This window comes from Leopardus geoffroyi, chromosome E1, assembly GCF_018350155.1.
Source record: "Leopardus geoffroyi isolate Oge1 chromosome E1, O.geoffroyi_Oge1_pat1.0, whole genome shotgun sequence".
In the NCBI taxonomy this organism is placed as follows: domain Eukaryota; kingdom Metazoa; phylum Chordata; class Mammalia; order Carnivora; family Felidae; genus Leopardus; species Leopardus geoffroyi.
The window spans coordinates 28517281-28540938 of record NC_059330.1 but is presented as its reverse complement, the minus strand read 5'-3'; the positions used below and the strand labels follow the sequence as shown (position 1 = coordinate 28540938).

Here is a 23658-nt window from a genome sequence, read left to right as displayed (position 1 = left end):
TGAGCACCTGCTGAATGCCAAACCTTGTGCTGAGGGGTCTGGGGAGATACAAGAGTAAGGCAGACCCAATTTCTGCCGGGGGAGGAGAGGAGCCTTTCCAAAGTTCTGGCCTAAGTCCCATTTTAGGGATGTGGAAACAGGCTTGGAGAGGGGAAGTGACTTGCCCAAGATCATACAACTACTTAGTGGCAGGACTGAGCCCAATCTTCTGAGACTTGCTGCCCCTCAATCTTCCAGCAAATACACACCGAGCAATGCCTGTTCCAGGCGCTGCCCCATGCCTTGGGAGAAACACATCAGTGAGCTCAGTAGCAAAGGGGGCTGGGGGTTCAGTCTCACAAGTCCACTGAAGATCAGAGGGAAGTTCCAGAGCTCCACCTCAAGAGGCTGGACTTCCCCTCCCTCACACTAGGACAGGATATAAAACTCCCTTCCCAGCTACTTCCAGAAAAGAGGAGGAGGTGAGAGGTCAGTTTGGGGATCTCCAGGTGAGAAGGAAGCAGGGGACCCACCTACGTGCAGGATGTGGGTGTCAATCCCTTACCCCACTGTGGCTGGGGTCTCACGGCAGAGAGGAAGCTGTTCCTGGCCCTGGCAGGGGTCTTAGCTACACTCATCCTGGCCCAGCCCTGTGAGGGCACTGTCCCCGGTGATATCCCTCTGCACAGCCAAGGAGGAGGGCAAGGAGGGGGAAGTGCTTGGGTCTGGGGGAACCTGTGGCGCCCCTGGACCTTGAGTCCTCTTCCCTCTGGACACCCTTCCCCAGGACAGTGGAGACCTCGGCCCTTTGGGGCTGTGTAACAGAGGCCCCGTTGCTGGTGGATGCTACAATCAGACTCAGGAGGTGGGCCTGGGAGGGTTGATGAGGCGGGGGCGGGGGCTCCAACCACGGTCATGTCAGCTATCACCTGCCCCTGGGCACCTCGGGCGAGTGCCATGTGGGTAGAGAGCCTTCCTTCCATCCATCCATCCTGTCCACACTGCCCTCACTCTCCGCCACCAGGCTGGAACTTCCGCTAGGTGGCTGAGCTTCCTTTCTCCAGCCCTCACCCTCCTCTTGCAGGTTCAAGCAGCAGCTTCACAGTGGCTTGGCCAGCCCCATGGACCTCCTGATCTACTTCAAACAACCGTTAGCAGCCACCAGGACAGTGGTTCGGGTTGCTGATTATATGCATGTGGCTTTGGGGCTGCTGGAGGAGCAGTTACAACTCCAGGGATCCAGTTCCTTCAATGTCACTGGTACTGTGCCCCTCCATGGAGTCCCAGGGACTGCTCTGGCCTGAGAGGGCAGGGTGCCCAGCTGGGGGTGTTGGGAGAAAGAGGGTACAGGGATGGGAGATGTGGAACAGACCAGCTCAGCAATATGAGGTAGGTTTTATACCTGAGACTCAGCTATATTACTCGCCCCAAGTCTCTTAGCTGGCCGAGGGTCTAGCCTGGATTCAAGCTGCCTCTGGGCTGGGCTTTTACTTTCATGCTTGTAAGTGATGGAACATCTTCCAGACCCTCAGCTGCTACTCACGAGAGGGAGGAGGAAGCCATTGCACCTCTTGGTGGGTGTCCAGCTGAAGGGAAGTGACAGCCTGTCCTCTTACTCAGCTGGCAGCCAGCGGGCCAGGGCCTGGTTGGAGGTCCCCAGCAAGGGTCTTTCCCTGCAGCAGTGAGTGGGCTCTAGTCAGAGGGTTCTGGGGCTGGAGGCCGCTCGGTGTGGAGTGAGGGGTGGAGGAGGGGAAGGGAGGCACCCTTGGGTCAGGGGCAGCCCCTGCACCCACTTGTTGTTGCATTTCCCAGTGATGGTCCTTTACTTGTCACTGCACTTCTCCTCCTGGTTCCGGAGAGCACAGCCACTGGCCTGGGACAGAAGCTGAAGCTGGGGTTCCATCAGCATGTGTGGGGACAGGAAAGGTGGGCAGGGGCCTGGGTCCAGGGTCCTAGCTCCTTCCTGAGCTTAGTATAAGCATCTATATAGGGTGTGATCTATTAGTGCCAGCCATTATAGTACTGTTTTTTCTACAAGAGTTAGTGTCAAAGTATCTTGCTAAATATAAAGAGTGATGGGCCTTGTTCTATGTCTATTGATCTAAATGATTTCACATTTATCAGTTTATCAATTTTCTCTTCATATGTCAATATAACAATCAATCACCTACTCATCTACCAACATCTATTTATTAACTCTTCTTCCATCTATTCAATTCTCTCTGTATTTATTATCTGTCACTTACCAACTAGGCATCTATCTGTCAGTCCTGTCATCTAGGCATCCATTGGTCCATAAATTGATCTATCAATTTGATCTATTTACCTCTTTGGAAATACTCGTGGGGTCTCAGCCAGCCAACCTGGCTTCTCCCCTTCTCTACTCCTGGAATCCTCAGGGCCACACCAGAGACCATCCTTCTCAGAATGACAGCCACACAGCAGGTGGGGATGGGAAGGGAGGGCAGGAGAAGAGGAGACCCTGTGTTAACTCCAGTGAGGAGCAGTCTGCTGCCCCTGAGTCCCAGGGTGGCCCCAACATTTTGTGGGGTCCAGGAGCCCACGCCCCACACTGACCTATCTCCACACTGGGTCTGGGCCATCTCGAACCAGATTGTGCTCTTCTCCAGTGAGAGGCTGACCTCCCACCGGGGCCTGACCCTTATGTTCATGCAGTGGGGCCAGTTCATTGACCACGACTTGGACTTCACCCCTGAGCCCCCAGCTAGAGTGGCCTTCATTGTGGGGGTTGACTGTGAGAGGACCTGCACCCAGTTGCCCCCCTGCTTCCCCATCAAGTTACCCCCAGCCAGTCCCCCAGGCCCCAAATGTGGCCCCCACCCCAGGCCCTGAGCTGGAAGACTGCCATGCCCTCCTTAAGAGCTGTCTATGATGTTTGAGTATCAGACCAAGGCAGGAAGCACGGCCTGGGACAGACCCTCAGTTCTGTGCGTGTTTGAGGGCAAGATTCTGGGCTGCTGTTTTTGAGAGCCTGTAGGTTCCGTTAGTTCTTGCCCTTCTCTCTTTCCTGAAGTGGTCCAAGGGCCCTGTATCTCTCACCATCTCCTGGGATCATGTGTGAGCAGGGCACTATCCTTCAGGCTGAGAGGCAAGGGTGGTGTGGAACACTAGAGAAGAAAGGATGGATTCCAGGGAGCAGAGCCTCTCTGGGAATCTGGGGCGGGCGGTGGGGGAACACATATGCATACACTCCCACATTCGGCGACATTCTTGGGGCATGACGTGTGAGGGCTCCTGGCTGGCTCCTCCCTGTTGCAATCTCACCCCTTCCTCTGGCTCTGGTTCGGGAGCACCTCCTTGGGAGAATCTTCCCATATTTTCCTGTCACACCTTTTGCTTTTGGCTTTTAGATCAAGCATAGCAAATAGCGTCTCAATTTAGAGTTACGTCTCTATGCGTGCATCTGTTTTCACTGAACGCCAGCTTCCTGCAACGTGTGCTGGGTTTTGTTGAACTTCGTAGTCTCCAAAGCACCAGGCATAAGCGTGCTTAGGAAATGTCGAATAAAATGGAATAAAAGAAGCACAGGCCTAAATGTCAAGAGAACTAATCCTTCCTCTCCTGCTGAGTAGTTGTCACTACCCCTCTCTGAGCCTCAATTTCCCCATTGGTAAAATGGGGATCTAAGGCCTCACCCGTTCCTAACCTTTCATGACTCTACAATACAAAGTGCTAAGGCTGCTCAGACTGACCTGGCTAGCAGCACTAGTCTGGATGAGTCAGGGAGGGCTTCCTGGAGGAGGGGATTTTCGAGCAAGGTTTTGAAGCAGGTGGGGGATGATCGAGAGGAGTGAGCTTGCTCTTCAGGGGCCCCCGTGTCAGTGGCTCCGCTTCCACCTGAGATCCCACACAGTGACCCCCGCATCAGGGACCAGAGTGACTGCATCCCCTTCTTCCGTTCAGCGCCCTCATGCCCCCCAAACAGGAACCAAGTCCAAAACCAGCTCAGCGCGCTCACTTCCTTCTCAGATGCCAGCATGCTGTATGGCAGCGAGGTCTCCCTCGCCCTGCAGCTCTGCAACCAGACCAATCACCCGGGGCTGCTGGCCATCAGCACCTGCTTCAGTGACAACGGCTGGGCCCAGCTCCCCTTCGACAACCTGTGTGATGACCCCTACCTCCTCACCAACCCCTCCCTGTGCGTCCCCTGCTCCCCGGCAGGTCAGCCCCAAGCAGCCTACTGAAGAGTACGTTAAATAAGACCTTGTACAAAAGGTTTAGTTCAAAAGCAGCGGATGACTGTGTGTAAGGCCCACCTTCAGGAATTTGCTTTCCTTCCTGGCCTCTAGGAGAAGCTGTGGCCGCAGGAACAGGCTTCTCGTTCTCTTTCCCCGGGGCCCCCTGGGGAGAGCGGTCTGACACCAAGGGCACAGCTGGGGAAAGGTCCAGCCCTCGGCAGGGAATGTGCCGATGGATACAGTTCATGGGATGGGTGGGTTCACAGTCCCAAGGCCAAGGTTCCCAGAGTCATCTGGGTCCCTCGGCCAGCCGTGGTCTCGCTTACTTACAGAATAGAATCCTCAGGCCCGAGTCCAGAAGCTGCTCCATGCTTTCCCACCCTGCCTGAATCTGTTCCGGTAACTGGGATCTGAGACCCACAGTCCCCCTGCTCCTGACCCATTGTGGTGGAGCAGAGGGTGGCAGTCAGTGAGGAAGTTCATAGCACAGTCGAGGAGACGGAGGTCTGGCCAGGGCGGGGAGCCCGGCCCAGGTCACATAGTTCTACCACCTCTTTCTAGCCCCCAGAGCTCTGCCTGCTTCAGCAGAAAGACACTTCTCTGGCTTCTCTGGGAAGGGCTGCGGTGACTCTGAACTCGGGGCTTTCAAGGGGACTGTCGACCATCTAAAACCCCCAAACTGGCAGCAATGCATACCCTGTTTATGCAGGAGCACACCCGGCGGGCTATGCAGCTGAGACCCCTGATTCCCCCGTGGAGTGGAGACACCCTGCGCCAGGAGCCCCGGAAGACCGTGGAGGCCACGGTCCACGTGGGGAGTCCTGGGTCCCAGCATCTCTGAGAAGACAATCTGGCCTGAGACACCATTTGAGGGAGTGGCTCCCACTTCCCCTAATGCATCCTTTGGGGAAGTGCCTCAAATCAGCTAGGTCTGGGTGGTTGGGAGTGTACCCGAGATCCCACCTGTACCCCAAACTCTGCCACTAACTGGCTGTGTGTGACACCGTCCTTGTCATCCAGCTATCTGGGCTTCAGGAGCTTCACCAGCCAATGGGAAACAAACATTTCCACTTTCGACATGATGGCAATAAGGAATTAATATGTCTGAGCAGCCCTTCGGAAAGCAGAAGTTTTGTCCAAAGGCAAGGGGATGGGGTGGGTGGCCTCTAAGTTTATGTTCCTCCGGTCTTCTCTTGTAGATCATCACCTACTGAGACTTTCTGCCCCTGGTTCTGGGCGAGGCCCAGGGTCCCCCCCGGAGAAAACCCTGGGGCCCTACTGAGGGTCTTGCTCCAATGTGGACCGTCGTGCGGCCAGTGTCTTCACCCTGGCCTTCTGCTTTGGTCACACCATGCTCTAGCCCTTCATGTTTCGCTTGGACAGCCAGTACTGTGCCTCAGCACCCAACTCATGTGTCCCTCTTAGGACTAGCTTCTTTGCCAGCTGGCGAATCGTGCATGAAGATGACCAAGTTTTAAGAGCAGATGGGAGTGGGGGTGGGGCCAAGCTTAGTGCCAGGAGGCCAGGCTGCTGCTCAGGCCCCTGCTAATCATCTCCCCAGGGCAGTGAAAACAAGGCGGGTGCCACCAAGACCCTAGGTCCTGGGCATCCCATCCACTCAGGGATCAGAGGATTTCCAAAACTCCTCATGTCAGACTGGCGGCTTGTGGGCCTCACAGGAGCTTGTCTTCTGCTCCTTCTTTAAGAAGTGGGGGTCGGGGCGCCTGGGTGGCGCAGTCGGTTGAGCGTCCGACTTCAGCCAGGTCACGATCTCGCGGTCCGTGAGTTCGAGCCCCGCGTCGGGCTCTGGGCTGATGGCTCAGAGCCTGGAGCCTGTTTCTGATTCTGTGTCTCCCTCTTTCTCTGCCCCTCCCCCGTTCATGCTCTGTCTCTCTCTGTCCCAAAAATAAATAAACGTTGAAAAAAAAAAAAAAAAAAAGAAGTGGGGGTCACTACTTTCTCTGCCAGCCCCAGCACACTTCGAGTCTACCCAGGCCTTTGTTTCCGGATACAAACATTATAGAATACAAGCGACCAGCTTGTCCAGCTCTGAGCTAGCTTGGTGTCACGCGATGACCCCAGGGCTCCCCGGAGGCTGATCCAGTGTGTGCTGTTCACGTTCCCCACCACCAGGTGGCATCAACCCCATCATCCCAGGCCTCACGGCCAGCCCTGCCACGCTGAACCCTCAAGATTCCGTGTGAGTGGACGAGCTGCGGGACCGACTCTTTTGTCAAGTGAAGAGGATCGGGCTGGACCTGGTCGCTCTCGACACGCAATGCAGCCGGGACCACACCGCGGTCTCCAGGGTCAGGGGGCTGCCCGTCCCTCCTCCCAGGCTTTGGCCTCGGTTTGCTGCTGCTGGTGGTAAGCGGGTTTCAGAGAAGACCGTTGGTGCATCCTTTCTGTCTAGGCGATGTGCTGTGGTCGAGAAGCATGCGAGGCCACGCTTGATGTGGTAAAGCATCCCTGGGACCAGCCTTTTGCCATCCTGTCCTATCTTCTCCAGCCACTGTACGGCCTCTGGCTGTAGATTCATAGCACGGCCAGGACTTGGACACAGGAGTGGACGAAGCAGTTCAGGAATTTCCGGGTAGAGAAGACAGTAGATCCAAAGGGCGGGGAAGAACAGCTCCATTCCCCACTTACCCAGGCGAGCTCCAAGGAGGAAGACTCAGGTTCCAGGGATACAGAAACTGACTCCTGCTCTAAGTGCAGAAAGGCCAAGAGCCCCCGAGGCAGGAACAGTTGGAGTAAAATTAAGACAGCCTTGGCTGTTTTGTGACGACACAAGAATCCCAGGAAAGAAGAAAAATTCATCCCGGAAAGGAAGAAAACGTAGGCACTCTGCTAGGAATTTTCATGGATATTAATCATTTAGTTTTGCCAATGACCTTGAGAAGCAACAATTACAGCCATTTTTATAGATGAGGAAATAAGCTCAAAGATATCTAGTAATTTTCTGAAGGCCACATAACTAGGAAGTAGTAAAATTTGAATCAAGTTCAAAATTTCTTTCTTCCCCTTGTTTAAGCTACAATGTTAGGGGAAGGCTTTGGTCATTACCTTGCTCCCCTCTCCCTCCCCTGAACTCCTTACTTTTTTGTCCAAATACAACCCAAAGCCCCATCTGCTTTGGCTAATCTTTGGCCGTGTATGACGGAGTGGGGGCAGTCTCTACTGCACCTAACACAGCACTTGGCGGGCACACAGCAGGCACCCAGGAACCTGAGTTTCTTTCCTCCTTACACGCGGGTGCTATTGACAACTAAAGAGCTGCGGGCGCACCCTGATGGAGAACTGAGATTGCTAGCCCCCGGCCCCCACCCAAGGGCCACACAGTTTTTGTGCCCCCACCCCCCATACCCTTTCCTCCAAGCTGTCCCAGAAATATTCTCCAGATACTAGCTCTGACAGTCTCCTCCATTCCAAACACCAAACCTGGAATTGGAAGATCTTGTATGAACTCCACTTAATGGTGGAGTGACCTTAAAAAAGTCACAGTTGGGGGCGCCTGGGTGGCTCAGTTGGTTAGGCATCTGATTTCAGCTCAGGTCATGATCTCATGATTCCTGGATTCGAGCCCCGCGTAGGGCTCTGTGCTCACAGTTCAGAGCCTGGAGACTGCGTCGGATTCTGTGTCTCCCTCTCTCTCTCTCTGCCCCTCCCACACTTGTGCTCTGTCTCTGTCTCTCAAAATGAGATAAATAAATGTTAAAAACATTCATTTTTAAATTTTTTAAAAATGTTTATTCACTTTTGAGAGAAAGAGAGAGAATGTGAGCGGGGCGAAGGGGCAGAGAGAGAGAGGGAGACACAGAATCTGAAACAGATTCCAGGCTCTGAGCTGTTAGCACAGAGCCCGACCCGGGGCTCGAACTCACGAACCACGAGATCATGACCTGAGCCGATATTGGATGCTTAACCAACTGAAGCACACAGGCACCCCCATAAAATTTTTTTAAAAGTCACAGTGGCTCAAGCAAATGTCCATTGATACAATGGAGATTACAAAATGCCTGACAAAGGTATTGTGAGGATCAGAAGAGATGATCACATAACTGTGCTTAGTGAGGTAAAACATTGCATCATTTTCCTTTGCTCAGCTGGAAGGTGGTGTTTGTGAGTTGTAGTTCAATGGACAATATTGGGCAAGCATTTCTTCAAGATTGGGCCAAACCTCTCTCGTATCTTGCTGGTCCCCACCCCATCATCGGGCTTGGTTCTATTGTGGGATCCTAATAGCAGAGAAATCAGTATGGCTGGTCTTTGGAAATTTCTGAGCAGCTGAAAACAAATTTTAAAGCAACTTTATCGAGACATAATTAGCACATCCCAAAAATCACCCATATGAAATATATGATTCAATGACTTTATCAATGACTTCAGTAAATTTAGAGTTGTGCATTGTTGTTTTTGTTTTGTTTTTGTTTTTGTTTTGCCTGTTAAGGTCTTTGGCCCATTGATCTCCACTGCTAATGTCAGAACATTTTCATCACTCACAAAGAAACCTTATAATAACAGTCCCTCCCCGTCCCTACTCCAGCCCCTGACAATCACTGATCATCTTTCTATCTTTACATAATTGCCTATTTTGGGTCTTTCGTGTAAATGGAATCATAGCATGTGTTCCTTTTCTGAGTAGATTAACCACATTTCATTTCTTGGTTTGTTCACTTATTTACTTCTTCACTCATTCCTGCTACAAACCTGATTACGAGTCTTTTATGTTCTAGGTCCTATCTTATTTGCGCCTAATTGATGTGCCTGAGCCCAATAAATCACATCCCTGTGGTTATGAGTGTTGGATTACTGCAGCTTCTTATGTTAGGACACACTCACAAAGCCTGGTTGTCTACTTGCTTTGAAAATTAGAGCACAGTGGTTCGACATTTGGAAGGTTTGGGCCTCTTCTGTCAGCAGGGATCTTGTCCTGCCTAACATTTCCGGACCACAGAGCTCTCTCAGGAGAAACTGTGGAGAAGTAGAAGCTAAAGGGAAGTCAGACTGAATCCACTTCTGCCCCTTTCCCTACAGGGCACAATGCTCGGAGGCACTTCTGTGGGCTTTCCCAGCCCCGGAATCTGGCACAGCTTAGCCAGGTGCTACAAAACCCGGATTTGGCAAGGAAGCTCCTGAATCTGTATGGGACACCTGACAATACTGATGTCTGGATTGGGGCCATTGCAGAGCCTCTTCCACCAGAGGCCCAAGTGGGACCTCTTCTGGTTTCTCTTTTTGAAAACCAGTTCACAAGAGCCTGAAATGGTGACAGGTAAGTGACCCTACCCTAGAGACCAGCCCCAGAGGCAGGGCAGAAAAGCACTAGCATTTCAAGTCTCAGCAAGGGGGAAAGTGCCTTTTTTAGATTCATTTTTTTTCCAAGTTCACAGGGTCTAAGACCAGGAGGCTCCTCTGGGGAGAGACTAGTCAGAGGGAGAGAGACAGTGGGCCAGGCAAGGCTGATATTGCCTGAGCTACGGGCACCTTTAACCCATGAGATTGACTGGTCAGCCTCGCTCTTCCTGGCTAGTGGATCCCAGAAAACATGGACAGAAAGGGCTAAATCTGGTTTCCTTCCTAAACTTATGGTTAAACACTTGACTTATTTGGCCTTGGTATCTACCTGGGTTCAAATCCAGTCCTGGCTGCTAAATTACGGTGCATTTATACTGGGCAATTTACTTGACCGCTGAACCTGTTTCTTCGTCTATAAAATGGGAATAATACCTATTTCGCAGGAATTCTGGAGAAGTGAATGAAATGATGTGAAGCACCTGGCATGCAATGGGTGCCCATCCTGTTAATTCCTCCCTAACACATGAGGCCCTGAGCCATGCTTCCTGGTCTGGAATTGTGTATGACCATACTGGTCATATACACCATTTCGAGGGACATCTTCAGGGCCAACACTTACCCCCAGGGCTTTGTAAGCTGCACCGCATCCCCAGGTTGGATCCGTCAGCCTGGCAAGGCTAATGAGGCCTCTGCAGGTAAGGGGGGGCCCTCCTCCAACAGCCCTGGGTGGGGCCAGGCTTCCACATCCTTCCCTGGACCCGATGGCTGAGACCCTTTAGGCCTCTCAGCAGAGACAACAAAACTTGTCACTAGAGACAGGGTACTCTCCCCTAGTGGCTTCCCGGTATGCTAGTTTCTGGACTGTTAATCCAAGGCTCAGGGCTTTGGGGGGCAATTGGGAAGTGTCGAATCAACCCCAGCCCAGTCATCAACACCCCGACACAGCTCCATGTCTGGACACCCAGCAAGTTCCACACTGGCCCACTTGTGCTGCTTCCGCAGGAGCCCATTCCACGTCTGCAGCCTCGGACGCAGGATCACGTAGGGAAGACCACAAGGCTACCTTCTTCCCCCGAGCAAGCACGCCTGCTGACGCTTTTGTTGGCTATGGCTCAGGGCTGGTTCTGTGGCTGGGAGTCACAGCTGGGGCCCCCAGCAGCAGTGAACCCTCCCACCTTGGGAACCTCTTAGGTAGAAGGTCAGGCATCAGCTCTGGGTGAAAGGAGGTCTTGAGGCCCAGGCAGGAAGAGTCATCTGAACGATTTCCAGCTTCTTTTTTCTATTTCCCAGCCTGTCCCCCACACCTGCCCGTGGCTGCAGGCCACCCCACACCTGGTCCTGGCCATCCCACAACCCTCTGCTGGAGCCTGCAGGCTGGGCAGCACGCTCTGCTCGTACCAATAAAGGACGGCTGGGGGGCGGGAGCTGGTTTCTGAGTTAGGCTGGGGAGGGCATGACATTTGGGCTTTGCTCCAAATGTCTAGAAGGAGCACAGCCAGGACACCAGTGGCACTAACCCCTAAGGCTCTCCTGCGGGCTCACATAAGAGAACCAAAAGAGACACTATGGATAGGAAAGGGTAGGAAAGGGGAAGATTCAGGAGAACACCTCGGCCACGCCAGCAACCTGAGCAGAAAACCAGCCAACACATCAGTCAATATACAAAGTTTTTATGTACAAGAAAACACAATAAAGGTACTACCCAGCTAGCAGAAAGGACTGGGCACTGCCTTTAGCCTTCATTTACTCCAGAAATAAGTTGTATCTCCAAACACAACAAGCCCAAGCAGCAAGCCCAGGCTACCCTGGAAAGAGGAGGCTGAGGCTCTCGGGCCAGGAATTCAAGATATCTCTCACCTTTCTTTAGCCTCCATTGTTCTTTTTACATTTTTTTTATTTAAGTAGGCTTCACGCCCAGCACAGAGCCCAATGCGGGGCTCGAACTCACGACTGTGAGACCAAGACCTGAGGTGAGAGATGAAGAGTCAGACGCTGAACCGACCGACCGAGCCACCCCGGTGCGCCTTGAACCTCCATCCGTAATGCAGGCTGCAGACCAGGAGTTGCCTGCAGCTCTCCGCTGGGAGACAGTGAGACAAGCCAGAAAAGAGGCTGTGTTGAGGACTGAGCTAACTGTGGGGTCACCCCAAACGGAGCTAAACCAGTAAGTCTGCCTTGGGGTGACTCCCACTTGCAGTAAATGAAATATGAAGAGGGGGACCATAGGGTCTCCAGCTTTATTGCTTCGCAGCAGGGAGGAGACCCTGCTGAAGACCAGGCAGAGGCACCAGCCCGGGATTTTCTCAGCTCTTCTGGTTCTCGGCAGGTCAATGGGGTCACCAGTCAGAAGGACGAAGGTAGGGGGACACCAGCGTTAGGGGGACATCACGCATCTTGCCTCTTGCCCAGGGGCCAGTGCAGCAGTGGGCTAGGACGCCATGGTTCCCGAAGGGCTCACCAGGTCCTGGGGAAGGCTTTCTCGGGCCTCCTGCATGCGGCGCCGGGCGCGACGGAAGGCCTCTGCGAGGGGAGCAAGTATAGCAGTCAGCTGCCACACTGTGGGGAGGAGCGTGGCTGCTGCTGGTGCTGGGTGGCCGGCTGCGGGGGGCAGGGAGACCTACCCAGCACGCTGCGAACGGAACTCTGCTGGCTGAATCCCTCCAGACGGTCCAGCACACTCTGCATCCTTTTCCGGAGGAAACTGGACTCCGTGAAGGCCCTGCACACAAACCCACCACACGGCCACAGCTGCTCTCCAGCCCTCAGGGGTAAGGCTCCCCGAGGCAGAGGCCAGGGTTACTCACCTGGATTGCTGCAGACAGTGCAGGCGGAAGGTGACGCTGCCTGTGGTCTCAGTGCGGAACCCAAAGCGGCTCAGACGCTCTCCCTGTGGTGTGCAGTTAATACAGCGTCAGGCTTCTGTGGTTTCTAGACCCCAGGAGCACGCTGGCCTCACCCCCATCCTTCCTCCCATTCTCGGAGAGAATGGGGAAACCTCATTCCAGCACCCAGACTCTATCATCTCAAGGCTAACACTGGGCTCCCAACTGTAAATGAGGGAACATTCCAACCTCCCTGGAGAATAGCAGCCTTATAAGCGGCCTGCCAATCCTCCCCACCTTCGATTACTGAAGCTTCCGTGATGGGCTGGAAGGAGGGGCCAGTAACTCTGACGGGACCAGGGGAATCTCTGAGTATACTCATTTCCAGAGATCTCCTAGGATAGGAGATTTCCTAGGATCCCCTATGTCTGTACCTGGTTCAAGATGTGGCCATGACCTCCAGCTTAAACCACAGGCAGGAAGGGACTAAGTAATAATGATGCAACTAAGGGGCCTTAACCCTGATCCCACCTTCTCCAGAAAAGACAGGAACCTAAGCTCCCAGCATGAAGTCTGCCTAGAGACAAAAGCGACCTTGAAGGTTCCCGGTATCCGCACGTAGGAGAGGTCCTCCAGTTCCAGAGAGCCGCCAATGAAAAACCTCCTCAGCTTAGCCACTGTGCCAAGTTCCATGGGTCTCCACGTGGAGACTGTCAGGGTGTGAGAGCCTATGCAGAAAGGACAATGGGGCCACAGCCAGAAAGGGCATGTGGTCTCTCACTGACCCCCAGCAATGACACAGGCCTACCAACCATGAAAACACCTGACCTCTGGTGAAGGTGATCATGGGGGCTTGGGGCACCTGTTTGGAAATCAATCAGCTAGAAATAAAAAGCTCTGCCAGTTGTTACTTGCATACCCAGATCAAGTTTCTTAACCCCCATGATCTCCGTTCTCCTCACTGGTAAAACGGAAGTGGTATAGCGCCTACACATGGTATACAATGGTAGAGCGACCTCACAGAGAGGTCGGCAGAATGAAACGAGACGCGCTTAGTGCAATGCCTGACAACAGAAGACAGTGGCTATTACTTCAAGATGAATGCTGATTCATCCAATACATGTGTGCCGAGAGCCCACCCTGCCTGAGCCGGTCCCTCAAGGCCGCGAGTCAAATCAGCGGAGCTCGGAGCGGACGCCACGGATGCTCAGGCTGCTCTACTTTGCGGTTAGTTGCAATTTCACTCAGTTGTCTCTAACAGAGTGGGGGAAATTCCTCAAAACGAGCAAGGAATCTTGCAAGTTAAATGCGTCTAATTCCTAACCGTCCCTACTTCTCACTGGAAGCGATGGAATCTTTTGGAAGTGTTAGTCTCGCTGCTAGGAGCTGGGGCACAGAGGCCACGTGGAGGGCAGGGACAAGAGGTCACCTGGGGTGGCGGGCAGCACCACAGCCCCGTAGCCTTCCACGCGATACCTCTGCCAGAAGTCCAGTGAGAGGACCTCACAGTAGAGCACAGGCCACTCTGGGAGAGCATCTGGGAGACATGAGAGAAGCAGCAGGTCACAGGAGGCCTTCACCACGAGAGGGTACCACCAGAGGAGATGCCGGGCCCAGGATCTACTGAGCTACTCACCAGCAGATTCGTCTTCATGGAGGAAGGAGGCCTCAAATGTGAATGGGTAGGAGAAGTAAGCCACCTTATCCTAAAAAAGAGAAGTTTTATTTTATACTCGGTGTCATGGGATAGGCTAGGCCTCAACGGGAACTTGTGCACTCTGTGGCCGATGACATACCTTCACAAGGGAAAAACTCTCACCCAAGATAGGAAATAAGAGGCTGAGAGGGGAGGGGATGCCCAAATACAGGCTGCTACCATCCACAGAAAGACAGAAAGCCCTTGGACCAGGCAGCCCTGCAGAGCCCACAGAGAAGGGCCAGAGCCAACTCTGAATCCTCCCCAGTCCTGATAATCTTCGGAGTCCTGTTCCCCTCCAGATACCCCTCTTGTTTTCCATACCATTCCCAGGGATTTGGTGGCACAGGTCTGTGTTATTCCTGAGAGCTGCTGGAATGCTGGGCTTGACCAATCTGAAAGCAAAGGGGCATATATACAGTCAGTTGACCTGGGAGGAAGGCGAGTGGTTGAGAAAAAGACAAAGTTCCTTTATCGGTTCATTCACTCACACACTCAGTCATTCACTTAACATTTACTGAGTGTCTCCTATGTGCTATGACCCATCACTGGGGAGAGAAAAGATCCCTGTCTCTCATGGAACTGACATTCCAGTTGGCAGGGGAAACACAACAAACCAGCCAACAAGAGGCTATTGGGTAGTGACAGATGCTCTACTAAAAATAAAACAGACTCATTTAGACTGGATGGTGAGGGAGGACCTCTCAGAGGTGACACTTTGGCTGAGACCTAAACTCGGAAGAACCATTCGTGCAAAGATAGACAGAAAGGTTTTCAGACAAAGGAAATGATCCCCAATAGGCCCTAAGGTGGAAATGAACTTGGCATGTTCAAGAACAGAAAGTCTGACTGGAATTCTGTGAGGGAGAGATAGGCAGGGGCCAGCTCATTCAGGCTCTGGAGCTTGGTTCTTACACTAAGTGGGAGGGGAAGCTGTTGGGGTTTAAAGCCGAAGAGAGACACAGCTAGCTTCCATTTTCAAAGCCATGTGGCTGTGGTGCCTGTGGCAAATGAGTGTAAAGGAAGCAGCAGGGTAAGTAAGAAAGTTAATGCACTGGCCACGGCAGAAGATGAGAGATGCAGGTGGCTTGGTCTAGGGTGCTCGACAGAGCAGATGTCCAGGAAATCTTTTGAAGATAAAGCCGACAGAAACTGCTGGTAGAATGACAGGCTGCAAGGAGCTAGAGAAAGTGAGGAATTCAGGGTGTCTCCTGGGTTTTCGGCACCAGCAACTAAGTAAATGACATTGCCATGTCCCTTAGGGAAGGGACTCTTTCCCTAAGATGGGGGAAGACCATGAAGGCAGGTTTGATGCAGGAAGGAGAATCAAGAGTCCTCTGGGTCATGCTAAGCAGAAATGACAAAGAGGTAGCTGGATATGAGCCTGGAGCTCGGGGGAAAGGCCAAGGCTAGAGAGAAATCTGGGGGGTCTGAGACGCCATTACAAGTCATGGATGGATGGGACCTCCTAGAGGGGCTGTAAAGAGAGAGTAACAGAAGGCCCAGGCCCAGCCATGGACACTCTAATGCTTTAAGACCAACAGATGAGCAAACAACCAAGGGGACTGACGAGCCACCTACAAGAAAGAAGAGAGAAGTGTGGAGCCAGAAGCCTAAAGGAGTTTCAGTGAGGAAATGCAAGCTGGGCCACGAGCTTCTGAGAGGTCATGTAGGGTGAATGCACAGAGGTCACCACAGGATTTGACAACTTGGAAGTGACCTATGACTTTGAAAAAGACAATAACTATTTCTTTGAAAAAAGGTGGGAAGGAGGCCTGATTGAATTCCTCTAGAAAATTGTCAGAATGGGTATAAAAGAGACTTATGAAAATTACTTACTAGTGGTTGGCAATTCCACAAAGAAGTGCACATAGAGATTGTCATACTCGTAGCCTTGGGCTGAAACTAAGAAAACAAGAAATGATTTCAGCTCATTCTCCTATCACCCTTAGCACCCAACTCAGTCCTGAAAGGCCTACACACTTCAGGAAGGAAGTCCCTGGAGGGCCAGGAACTCTCTGCGTTTCCAGTAAAGACTCAGGACGGAGTTTCCCAAGTAGTACAGACAACCTGGCACGTCCACTGCGGCTATAGGAGCTACTTCGCAGCTCTACGGGGCCCCTGCCCAAGCATCAAGGGATCTCTGTCTGGCAAGGCACTTACCTACCTCTCCGTTTACAAAGAGCCGGAGGGCACCTGGGGCAGTCTAAGGTGGAGAGAAGCGGGAAAAGATCAGGGCATCTGGGGGAGTCAGCACTTCTCCTCCAGCCCGTCCACGAACCCCAGGAAGACCTGACACTGGCCGCCAGATCTGGGTGCGTCACTATTGCGCTTCCTCCCTACCCTGCCACTCCACAGATCGGTTTCCTTCATTTCTAAAATTTGTAACAGAAAAGAAAGCACATAATTTAAAGGGTGAGGAGGGCAATGAAGTATGGAGAGTTTACAGGAATAGCCAAGGGAAGCAACAACTGCCACCCTTCGCCATACAGGGTTGGGGGGCGCAGCTGGACACCCCCGTTCCCCTTCGACGCCTGGTCAAGGAAGGAGGGAGTTCACTTTTTTAATTACTTGTGTTTTCTTATCTAACTTTTTAACACTGCCCATCTACTGTTAATGCAATATAAAAATAACGAATTGGTTTGGGGAGAGAGGGAGACTGCTGGGTAATCCTGTGCTTGTTTCCTGACCTAGGAATGGAACTCCCGGAATAAAGAAGACAAAGAACAGGACCACAGAATGACTGACATAAACTATTTTGTTTTGGTTGTTTAAGAGCTAAAGTATTTGACAAACAGAAATGATTCCCCTTCCCTCTCCATGGGGCATCTTAGGAAAAATATCCACATAAAGAATGAGGAAGACATTTTTCATCCCTACATTTATTTTTAAAAACAATTATAAAGGAACACCTGCATGTGTGAACCACTGATAAAAACGTAAAACTACTAAGTTCAGGGACTGCAAAATAAACATTCCTGACGTACCCCTCTCACCACCCAACCCCCACCCCAGAGAAAGCAATCCATAGCACGTGTGCCCTTTTAGAACCTTTTCCCTGACATTTTCTTTTTCATTAATGGTTCTGTCAATATGCTGTATTTCAAAACACGTAACAAGAACTGTGCTCTACACGCTATCCTCTGACTTCCTTCTGGCATAAAGAATATGTCCTTTAAGAGACGTGCTATTACTCAGCCACAGTCCGAATGCCCTGGCCAAACCCAGCTCGTGGTGCTGCGGGCAGCCACGCTACTCACCATCTCAAAGTCAGTGCCCACCAGGCTGCTGAGATATTCCTTGTGGCGGCCATAGAGCTGAGGAAACAAACCACATGAAAACTAAAGATGCAGCCCCAGCCAGGCCATGGGTCAGGTCTGAATGGGTGGGAGAAAAGAAGCTGTGGCAGGAAATGCCACAGAGAGCTGGAGGCCTAAGCATCCAAGCCACTGACTTTTAAATTAAATTAAATTTTTTGAGAGAGAGAGACGAGAGAGAGAGAGAGAGAGAGAGAGCGCACATGAACAGGGGCAGGGAGAAGGGGCAGAGGGAGAGGGAGAGAGAGAATCTTAAGCAGGCGCCACATCCAACGTGAAGCCCGACGTGAGGATCGATCTGACAACCGCGAGATCATGACCTGAGCCGAAATGAAGAATCAGATACTTAACTGACTGAGCCACCCAGGAGCCCCAAACACTACTGTCACTGACATTTTAAAGTGAAGCACAGAGGCTCTGGAGTCTGCTGGTCTGAGACCAAATCCTGGCTTTTGCACTTACAAGCCCATGACCTTGGGCAGACTTCTTAGCTTTTCAATCTCAGTCTCCTCATTTATAAAACGGTAATAATAAAAGTATTCACCTCAAAGGGTTGTAGTATTGTCTAAATGAAATAAAGCATGTGAGGGGCCTAGCAAAGCTTGGCAAACACTCAAAATAAATAGTCATTGTTATCATGTTATGTTATCAAAAACTTGTGGCTGACACTCAGCAGTGCTTCCCATGTAAGAAAGACTGCAACTGCGCACATCAACCTCGGACGAGGGCTCAGCTCCCGGGCACCAAGGCTCGTCCCCACGCTCGGAACGAACTCGCTCTTACATCCTTGAACACACGTTGCTCCCGCTCCTCTTCCTCCGGCTGTGCGAGGGAGGACACGTTGTCGATAGTATACTTCCACAGCTCCTGCTTCTCCCCCTCGGTCTCAATCCTGTCAGGTCAAACCACAAAAAGACCAACTCTCACCAACGATGAAAAAGGCCAAATGATGAGCAGGAGAGAGAAACACACTGGAAGAGCAGAAAGGGCATCAGAGTGGACACAGAGTATAGGTCCGGGGCCCCTTTCTGCCTCACAGTCACGGGGAAGCCCTAAAGCACAACTTCCCTGGCACCCGGTTCTCTCACCCGAAAAAACAGACAGGTAGGTTTAGGTCATTTCTAATTTATTGTCCTGTTATTGTAAGACACGGAGGCAGGAATAGCCAGCCCAGAGGAGGAGATGTGGCTGAGCTCCCCTTGCCCTGTTCAGGCCGGTCCCTTCATGTAGCGGCACCGAGGATTATTTTCACTTAACTACACCACCGAAGTTATCCCTTTCAAACTGGTATAGCTGCACACTTTCTGAGAACAGGGTCCCCACGATCCTACGAGTCTATCAGAAAACAGAATACGAACCATTGCCTGGGAATAAGGAAATCAGAGAAGATGAAGGACTTCTCAGAATCTCAACTAGGGGCCAGAAGTGAAGCCAAGGGAAGGAATGCCAGTCTCCACTCTCCCTTTCTTCTTTCCCTCACCTGTAGGGTCCTTTGAGGCCAGTGAAGTCAGGTTTTACTGTGATCACACCATTGCTGTCCACCTTCAGAGTACAGAGGACATGTTCATACTTCTTATAGCCAAGCCTAGATACCAGAAAATCAACACCCAGGTTCAGGACCACTGGTCCCACCTCCAGAGAGAGGAAGACATAGCCCACGTCAGGCGAGAGGACAGAGGCTATAGCGAGAACCGTCATAGTACCTTCTTCTGAGTACAACTAAGAAGTAAAAGAGGAAAAAGTCCCTCCTTCCCACATACCCCAGGATGACTGTAACGGGTAGGTGATGGTTAGCGAGGGAAGAGGAGGAGAATCTGAGCTGGGGGGTGAGAGGCTTCACTCACTTTCCATAGGGCCCCAGGTCTGCCATGATGTACATTGTCTGAAGAGGGGTGTTGATGACATGGTTGTTCCTGACAAATTCTTCTGATGGTTCCCAGGTGACAATTCGCGACTTGAGGATGCCGCCCTCCCTGGGAGACACCGCAGGAAGGGTCACTTCCCCAGCACCTCCTAAGGAGCCTAAAGGAGGAATCTAGGGGAGCACACCCAGGGAGGGCCTACTGCAGAATGGGAAGCTCGAGTGGGTGAACGTATCCGGATATTGGCCTGGAAGGACTACAAAGGCCCCCCCCCCACCCCTTCCCCCATACAGATTTGCACTCACATCCCTCGCCTGTCCTGCCGTCGCCGCCTGACATTTGCCATTCGCTCAACCAAGAACGATGGCACCTCCTGGGCTGCGGTGGTCATTTTCTGACAGTGCTAGGAGAAGAGAGCAGCCCTGTGTGATCCATCTGGTCAAGGCCACATGGGATCAGGTACTGAAGGCAAGCCTTCCTTCTGAAACCTCATCTGGGACCCGAATCTAACAGTCACACCTCACAACTGTATGTGTCAGTGGAGGAGAGCAGTAGCACAAACATGGCACAGAAGATTCCTACCATGCCTTGGTTTGCTCCAAGATTTTAGCAGCATATCATCCTTCAGAAATGAGTTTCTTTATGATAATATTAAAAGGAGTCTGCAATCTCTGAGTACACACCAACAAAAAGTTGGGCGAGTGTGCCTGGTAGCTGTTGACATTACCAGGTACTTGGAAGATGCCAAATGGGATACAAAGTATCACGTGAAAAGTCCTTTGCATGGGTAATTCAGCACTAAGTGTAATGTCATTTACTTTTCTAAAATAGAAAACCCAAATTTTATATGCTACCAACCCAGAGCCTTCCTAACATAAGCACCAATCTTTCAAAAACATTCATTTAATATCTGCTCCTTGCAGAGCTACAAGGTCATAGACAAAAATCAGAAAATACAGGCTCCACTCTCAAGGAGCTTAACATTTCCCGGGAAGAAAGAACATGTCCTACAGGGACGAACACGTAAAGCAAGTCCACAAGGGTACGTGAGCACAGGCAAAGGGCACTAAGCTGCTCCCGACGGCTGTACTGAATCCCTCTTCAAACCCACAGACTCAGAGTTGTGGCTGCATCCCCTGATGAGTTTTATCTAGATGGTTCAGGACTCCACCCACCTGTGTCCTCTCATGATGAACGGAGGAAGTCCAGCCCAGGGGCTGCTTCCCTCGGGTCCGTAGTCTGCAAGCCTATCATTAGACACACTACCAGCTTCCCCGGGCCCTCTAGCAGGTGGAGAAGGAGCAGCCACACCACCCGAAAACTGTGCCCACTGTCCGGCTTGGCTGCCAGCAGCACGAGGCAGTTCCTACATAGGCTGTCTGTTGCCCTTTAACAGGCTTCTGGCTTAACATACAGAACCCGGTAAGACCAGAAGTTAGGGGAGGAAAAGGAGAAGGAAGCCATGGGACCCCAGAAAAAAACAATACCTCCTCCACATTGGTGTATCTATCAGAGTCAGTGTAGGTAAAAATCCGTCGGTTCCTCCTGCCACCTGAAGCCTCCAGCTTCAGGATCTCTTGACGGTACTGATGATCCAAAGGGCTCTGACAGGCCGCTTCATTTCGGTACAGATCTACTTCAAACTGAGGTAACAAGGACACAGAGATGTACTGAGAATATGTCAAACTTTTGTCCCTGTAACTGTTTAGTCAAATCAGTTCTATAGAGTTAATGCTACTTGGGGCGCATGGGTGGCTCAGTTGGTTAAGTGACCGACTTGAGCTCAGGTCATGATCTTGCGGATCGTGGGTTCAAGCCCCGCATCAGGCTCTGTGCTGACAGCTCAGAACCTGGAGCCTGCTTCAGATTTTGTGTCTCCCGCTCTCTCTGCCCTTCCCCCACTCACACTCTGTCTCTCTCCCTCAAAAACTAAATAAACATTAAAAAGAAATTTAATTATAGAGTTAATGCTATTTGACATGTTTTCATAGCCAATTTCCATTTATCTGAATTAATGCAGGGCAGGGGATCCAAGAATGTTAGATCTAAAAGGAACCAGAGGGATGGTCTAATCCAACTTTGCTGTTACAGATGGCAGATTTCACCCAGAGGTGAAAAGTGCCTTACCCAGGATCATAAAACAGGGTAGCGTTGGTCACTATGTTATACTGCCCTTTAAACACATCAGGGGAATGTATAAACTGCTATAACTTTCTAGAAATTAGACAATATGTATCAAGAATCTTTCCCTCCTACCAGCCAGGTGGAGGTAGACCAGGTAGAGGTAGGTAAGTGACGCTGGCTCACCTGGCTAAAGAGCTTCTCCTGCCACCCAATCACGACCTCTTCCTCTTCCTCTTCCTCTGAGCGGTGTCCACCTCCAAAGACCACAGAGTGAGTCAAACGTCTGAGTCAAATCAGCACCACTTCTTGCTCTGTGATTGGTTATTACTGAAGCCCCTGCTCTGATATTTGCCACAAAACCAGCTGGAGTTTGGGGATTTATTAAGCACTCACTCTAAACAAAGGTTAGAGAGGCTGTGGATATATGTAGAAGCGAGGATTAGGACCCAAGAAGTTTTAATTACTACTTTAATTTGAATAAAAGGAAGTCGTGGCTCCCAGGAATTACTTAATCTAATTCAGTGTCAGGAGTCAAATTTAGATATGGGCTGAATACCTCTTCCTCAATCCCAACTGTCTACATTTGCTAGATAGGAACCCTGGTGTTTTTACCTTTACTATTCCTGAAACTATATATCTAGAACCACAAGCCCTATAACCTTTAGGAGACCAAGTGCCAGAAGAGAGGAGGAAAGGTGAGTATTTAAAGAACCAAATTGAATACACTCTTAGCTGAGTATGCCTTTTTCAGAGACACATGCTTCACAACCCACCAGCCCACTCTTGCCCAAGAATATATCTGAACAGAAACAACAAAAGCAGAGAGATTAGTGATTTAACACAAACACACTGTCCTCTCTTCCTCACTCTTCTGGCTTCCAAGATGAGGTAAACTGCAAGATACCAGTTGATGTTAATATGTTCCCTTTTCAAGCAGATGCCAATTAAGAATTATTTTTAAATAGTGTGTATGTGTGTGTGGTATAGATATATGTAAAACTTAAAGTTATTTTTAGGGGCGCCTGGGTGGCTCAATCAGTTTAGCATCCGACTTCGGCTCAGGTCATGATGTCACAGCTCGTGAGTTTGAGCCCTGCATCAGATTCTGTGCTGACAGCTTAGAGCCTGGAGCCTGCTTCAGATTCTGTGTCTCCCTCTCTCTCTGCCCCTAACCCACTCGCATTCTGTCTGTCTCAAAAATAAATAAACATTAAAAAAATTTTTTTAATTGTTTTTAAAAGCGTGTGAATATATAATATACACATATATTAGGAATTTGGGGCATATTTTCTCTTAGAAAAAAATGCCACAAGCAGTATTTAGGTTTCTAGGCAGATTCATAACATATCTAAGGTATAATCTTTGTTATTTTACTACATTTGACCACAATTCGGATCAACTCCTGATGGCAAGAATCAGGTCTTACTCAATTTCCATACACAACATAATGGAACAATTAAAACTGCTTGGGATCAAATCCTTGCTTCAACATTTACCAGCCGTGTGACCGTGGGCAAGGAACTCAACCGCTCTATGCCTTTTCTTAGACTACAGAACTGGGTCTACTAGGTCTTAAAAGGTTACTACCGCCCCAGGCCCTTCCCCAGATCCCCAAAGGGTCGCATCACCACCAAACACCCACTGGCAGTTGGGTAAGGCCTAAAAGTGGCCAAGTCTATGAGGTCCTTCCCAGGCTGGGCAGCAGGCTGGTAACGGAGGAAGTTGCTTGATGTGATTCTTTGCAGGTGGACTCTGTCAGGAAAAGAAAAGCCCGAAATACTGATTACAAGACATACAACCTGGAGATGAACAAAGAGCAAAGATGGGCGGGGGGGGGGGGGGGGGGGGGGGGGAAAGCAAAAGAAAGAAGAGGGCGGGGCTACCAAGGTGTGCCGGGTGCACGCGAGCGCGGCCCGGGATCCTAAGAGAAAGAGTGCCGATTAGAGAGTGTATTGGGTACACAGAGCTCCGAGGAATTTGAGAAGGGCAGAGACTTGAGAGGGCTTGGATAGGTCTGGAAGTTGTGAGTGGAGAGGGTTGAGGGTAGTGAGGGAGACGCGAGGAGACCAGAAAGGCAGAGATCAGGATTGAAAGCAGAAGTGGGCACTCAGCAAACAAGTGAGGTTCAGGCTCGAATTATTTGAGAGTATAAAAGCACAGGGCTCTGGGACGATGCGACTACCGGAGGCGCAAGTTGCGCACGGGGTCCCGGGAGCGATACACAGCCTCCCCGGTGTCAGTGCTCCAAACTGTCTCCGCCATGACAGCTGCGACTCGTCGCGACAGCGCCGGAAAGCGCACAGCCCCCAGTTCCCCTGGCAACGGAGACGCGGGGTTTGGGAGGCTATGGAGGTGCTGCGC

At 51.1% G+C, this 23658-nt stretch overlaps 2 protein-coding genes across 5 annotated transcripts; one reads left to right on the top strand and one right to left on the bottom strand.

Moving 5' to 3' along the window:
* The first annotated feature begins 277 nt into the window (after positions 1-277).
* EPX (eosinophil peroxidase) lies at positions 278-10501 on the top strand. The gene is given in 16 exon segments (XM_045487231.1): positions 278-299; positions 572-680; positions 767-844; positions 1064-1239; positions 1600-1660; positions 2508-2787; positions 3843-4161; positions 4829-4989; positions 5378-5434; positions 5437-5639; positions 6310-6478; positions 9025-9028; positions 9216-9453; positions 9953-10052; positions 10054-10114; positions 10117-10501. Coding segments are annotated over 16 exon segments (2079 nt in total). The 3' UTR covers positions 10158-10501.
* A 629-nt stretch (positions 10502-11130) lies between these two features.
* On the bottom strand, positions 11131-23612 carry MKS1 (MKS transition zone complex subunit 1). Of its 4 annotated transcripts, none has more exons than XM_045488256.1 (18): positions 23480-23612; positions 22936-23049; positions 21481-21547; positions 20661-20816; positions 19479-19576; positions 19156-19284; positions 18792-18896; positions 18095-18203; positions 17255-17311; positions 16158-16200; positions 15834-15899; positions 14319-14389; positions 13935-14004; positions 13728-13835; positions 12893-13026; positions 12281-12363; positions 12098-12195; positions 11131-11996 (listed from the first exon to the last, which is right to left on the bottom strand). In XM_045488256.1, the coding sequence occupies exons 1-18, from the start codon at positions 23557-23559 to the stop codon at positions 11905-11907; spliced, it is 1680 nt and encodes a 559-aa protein (XP_045344212.1). In that variant the 5' UTR covers positions 23560-23612; the 3' UTR covers positions 11131-11904. The 4 variants fall into 4 exon arrangements, with proteins under 4 accessions (XP_045344212.1, XP_045344211.1, XP_045344214.1 ...); XM_045488255.1 differs by having other exon boundaries at positions 21481-21551; positions 22940-23049; XM_045488258.1 differs by lacking the exon at positions 12281-12363 and having other exon boundaries at positions 21481-21551; positions 22940-23049.
* Positions 23613-23658: the final 46 nt, after the last annotated feature.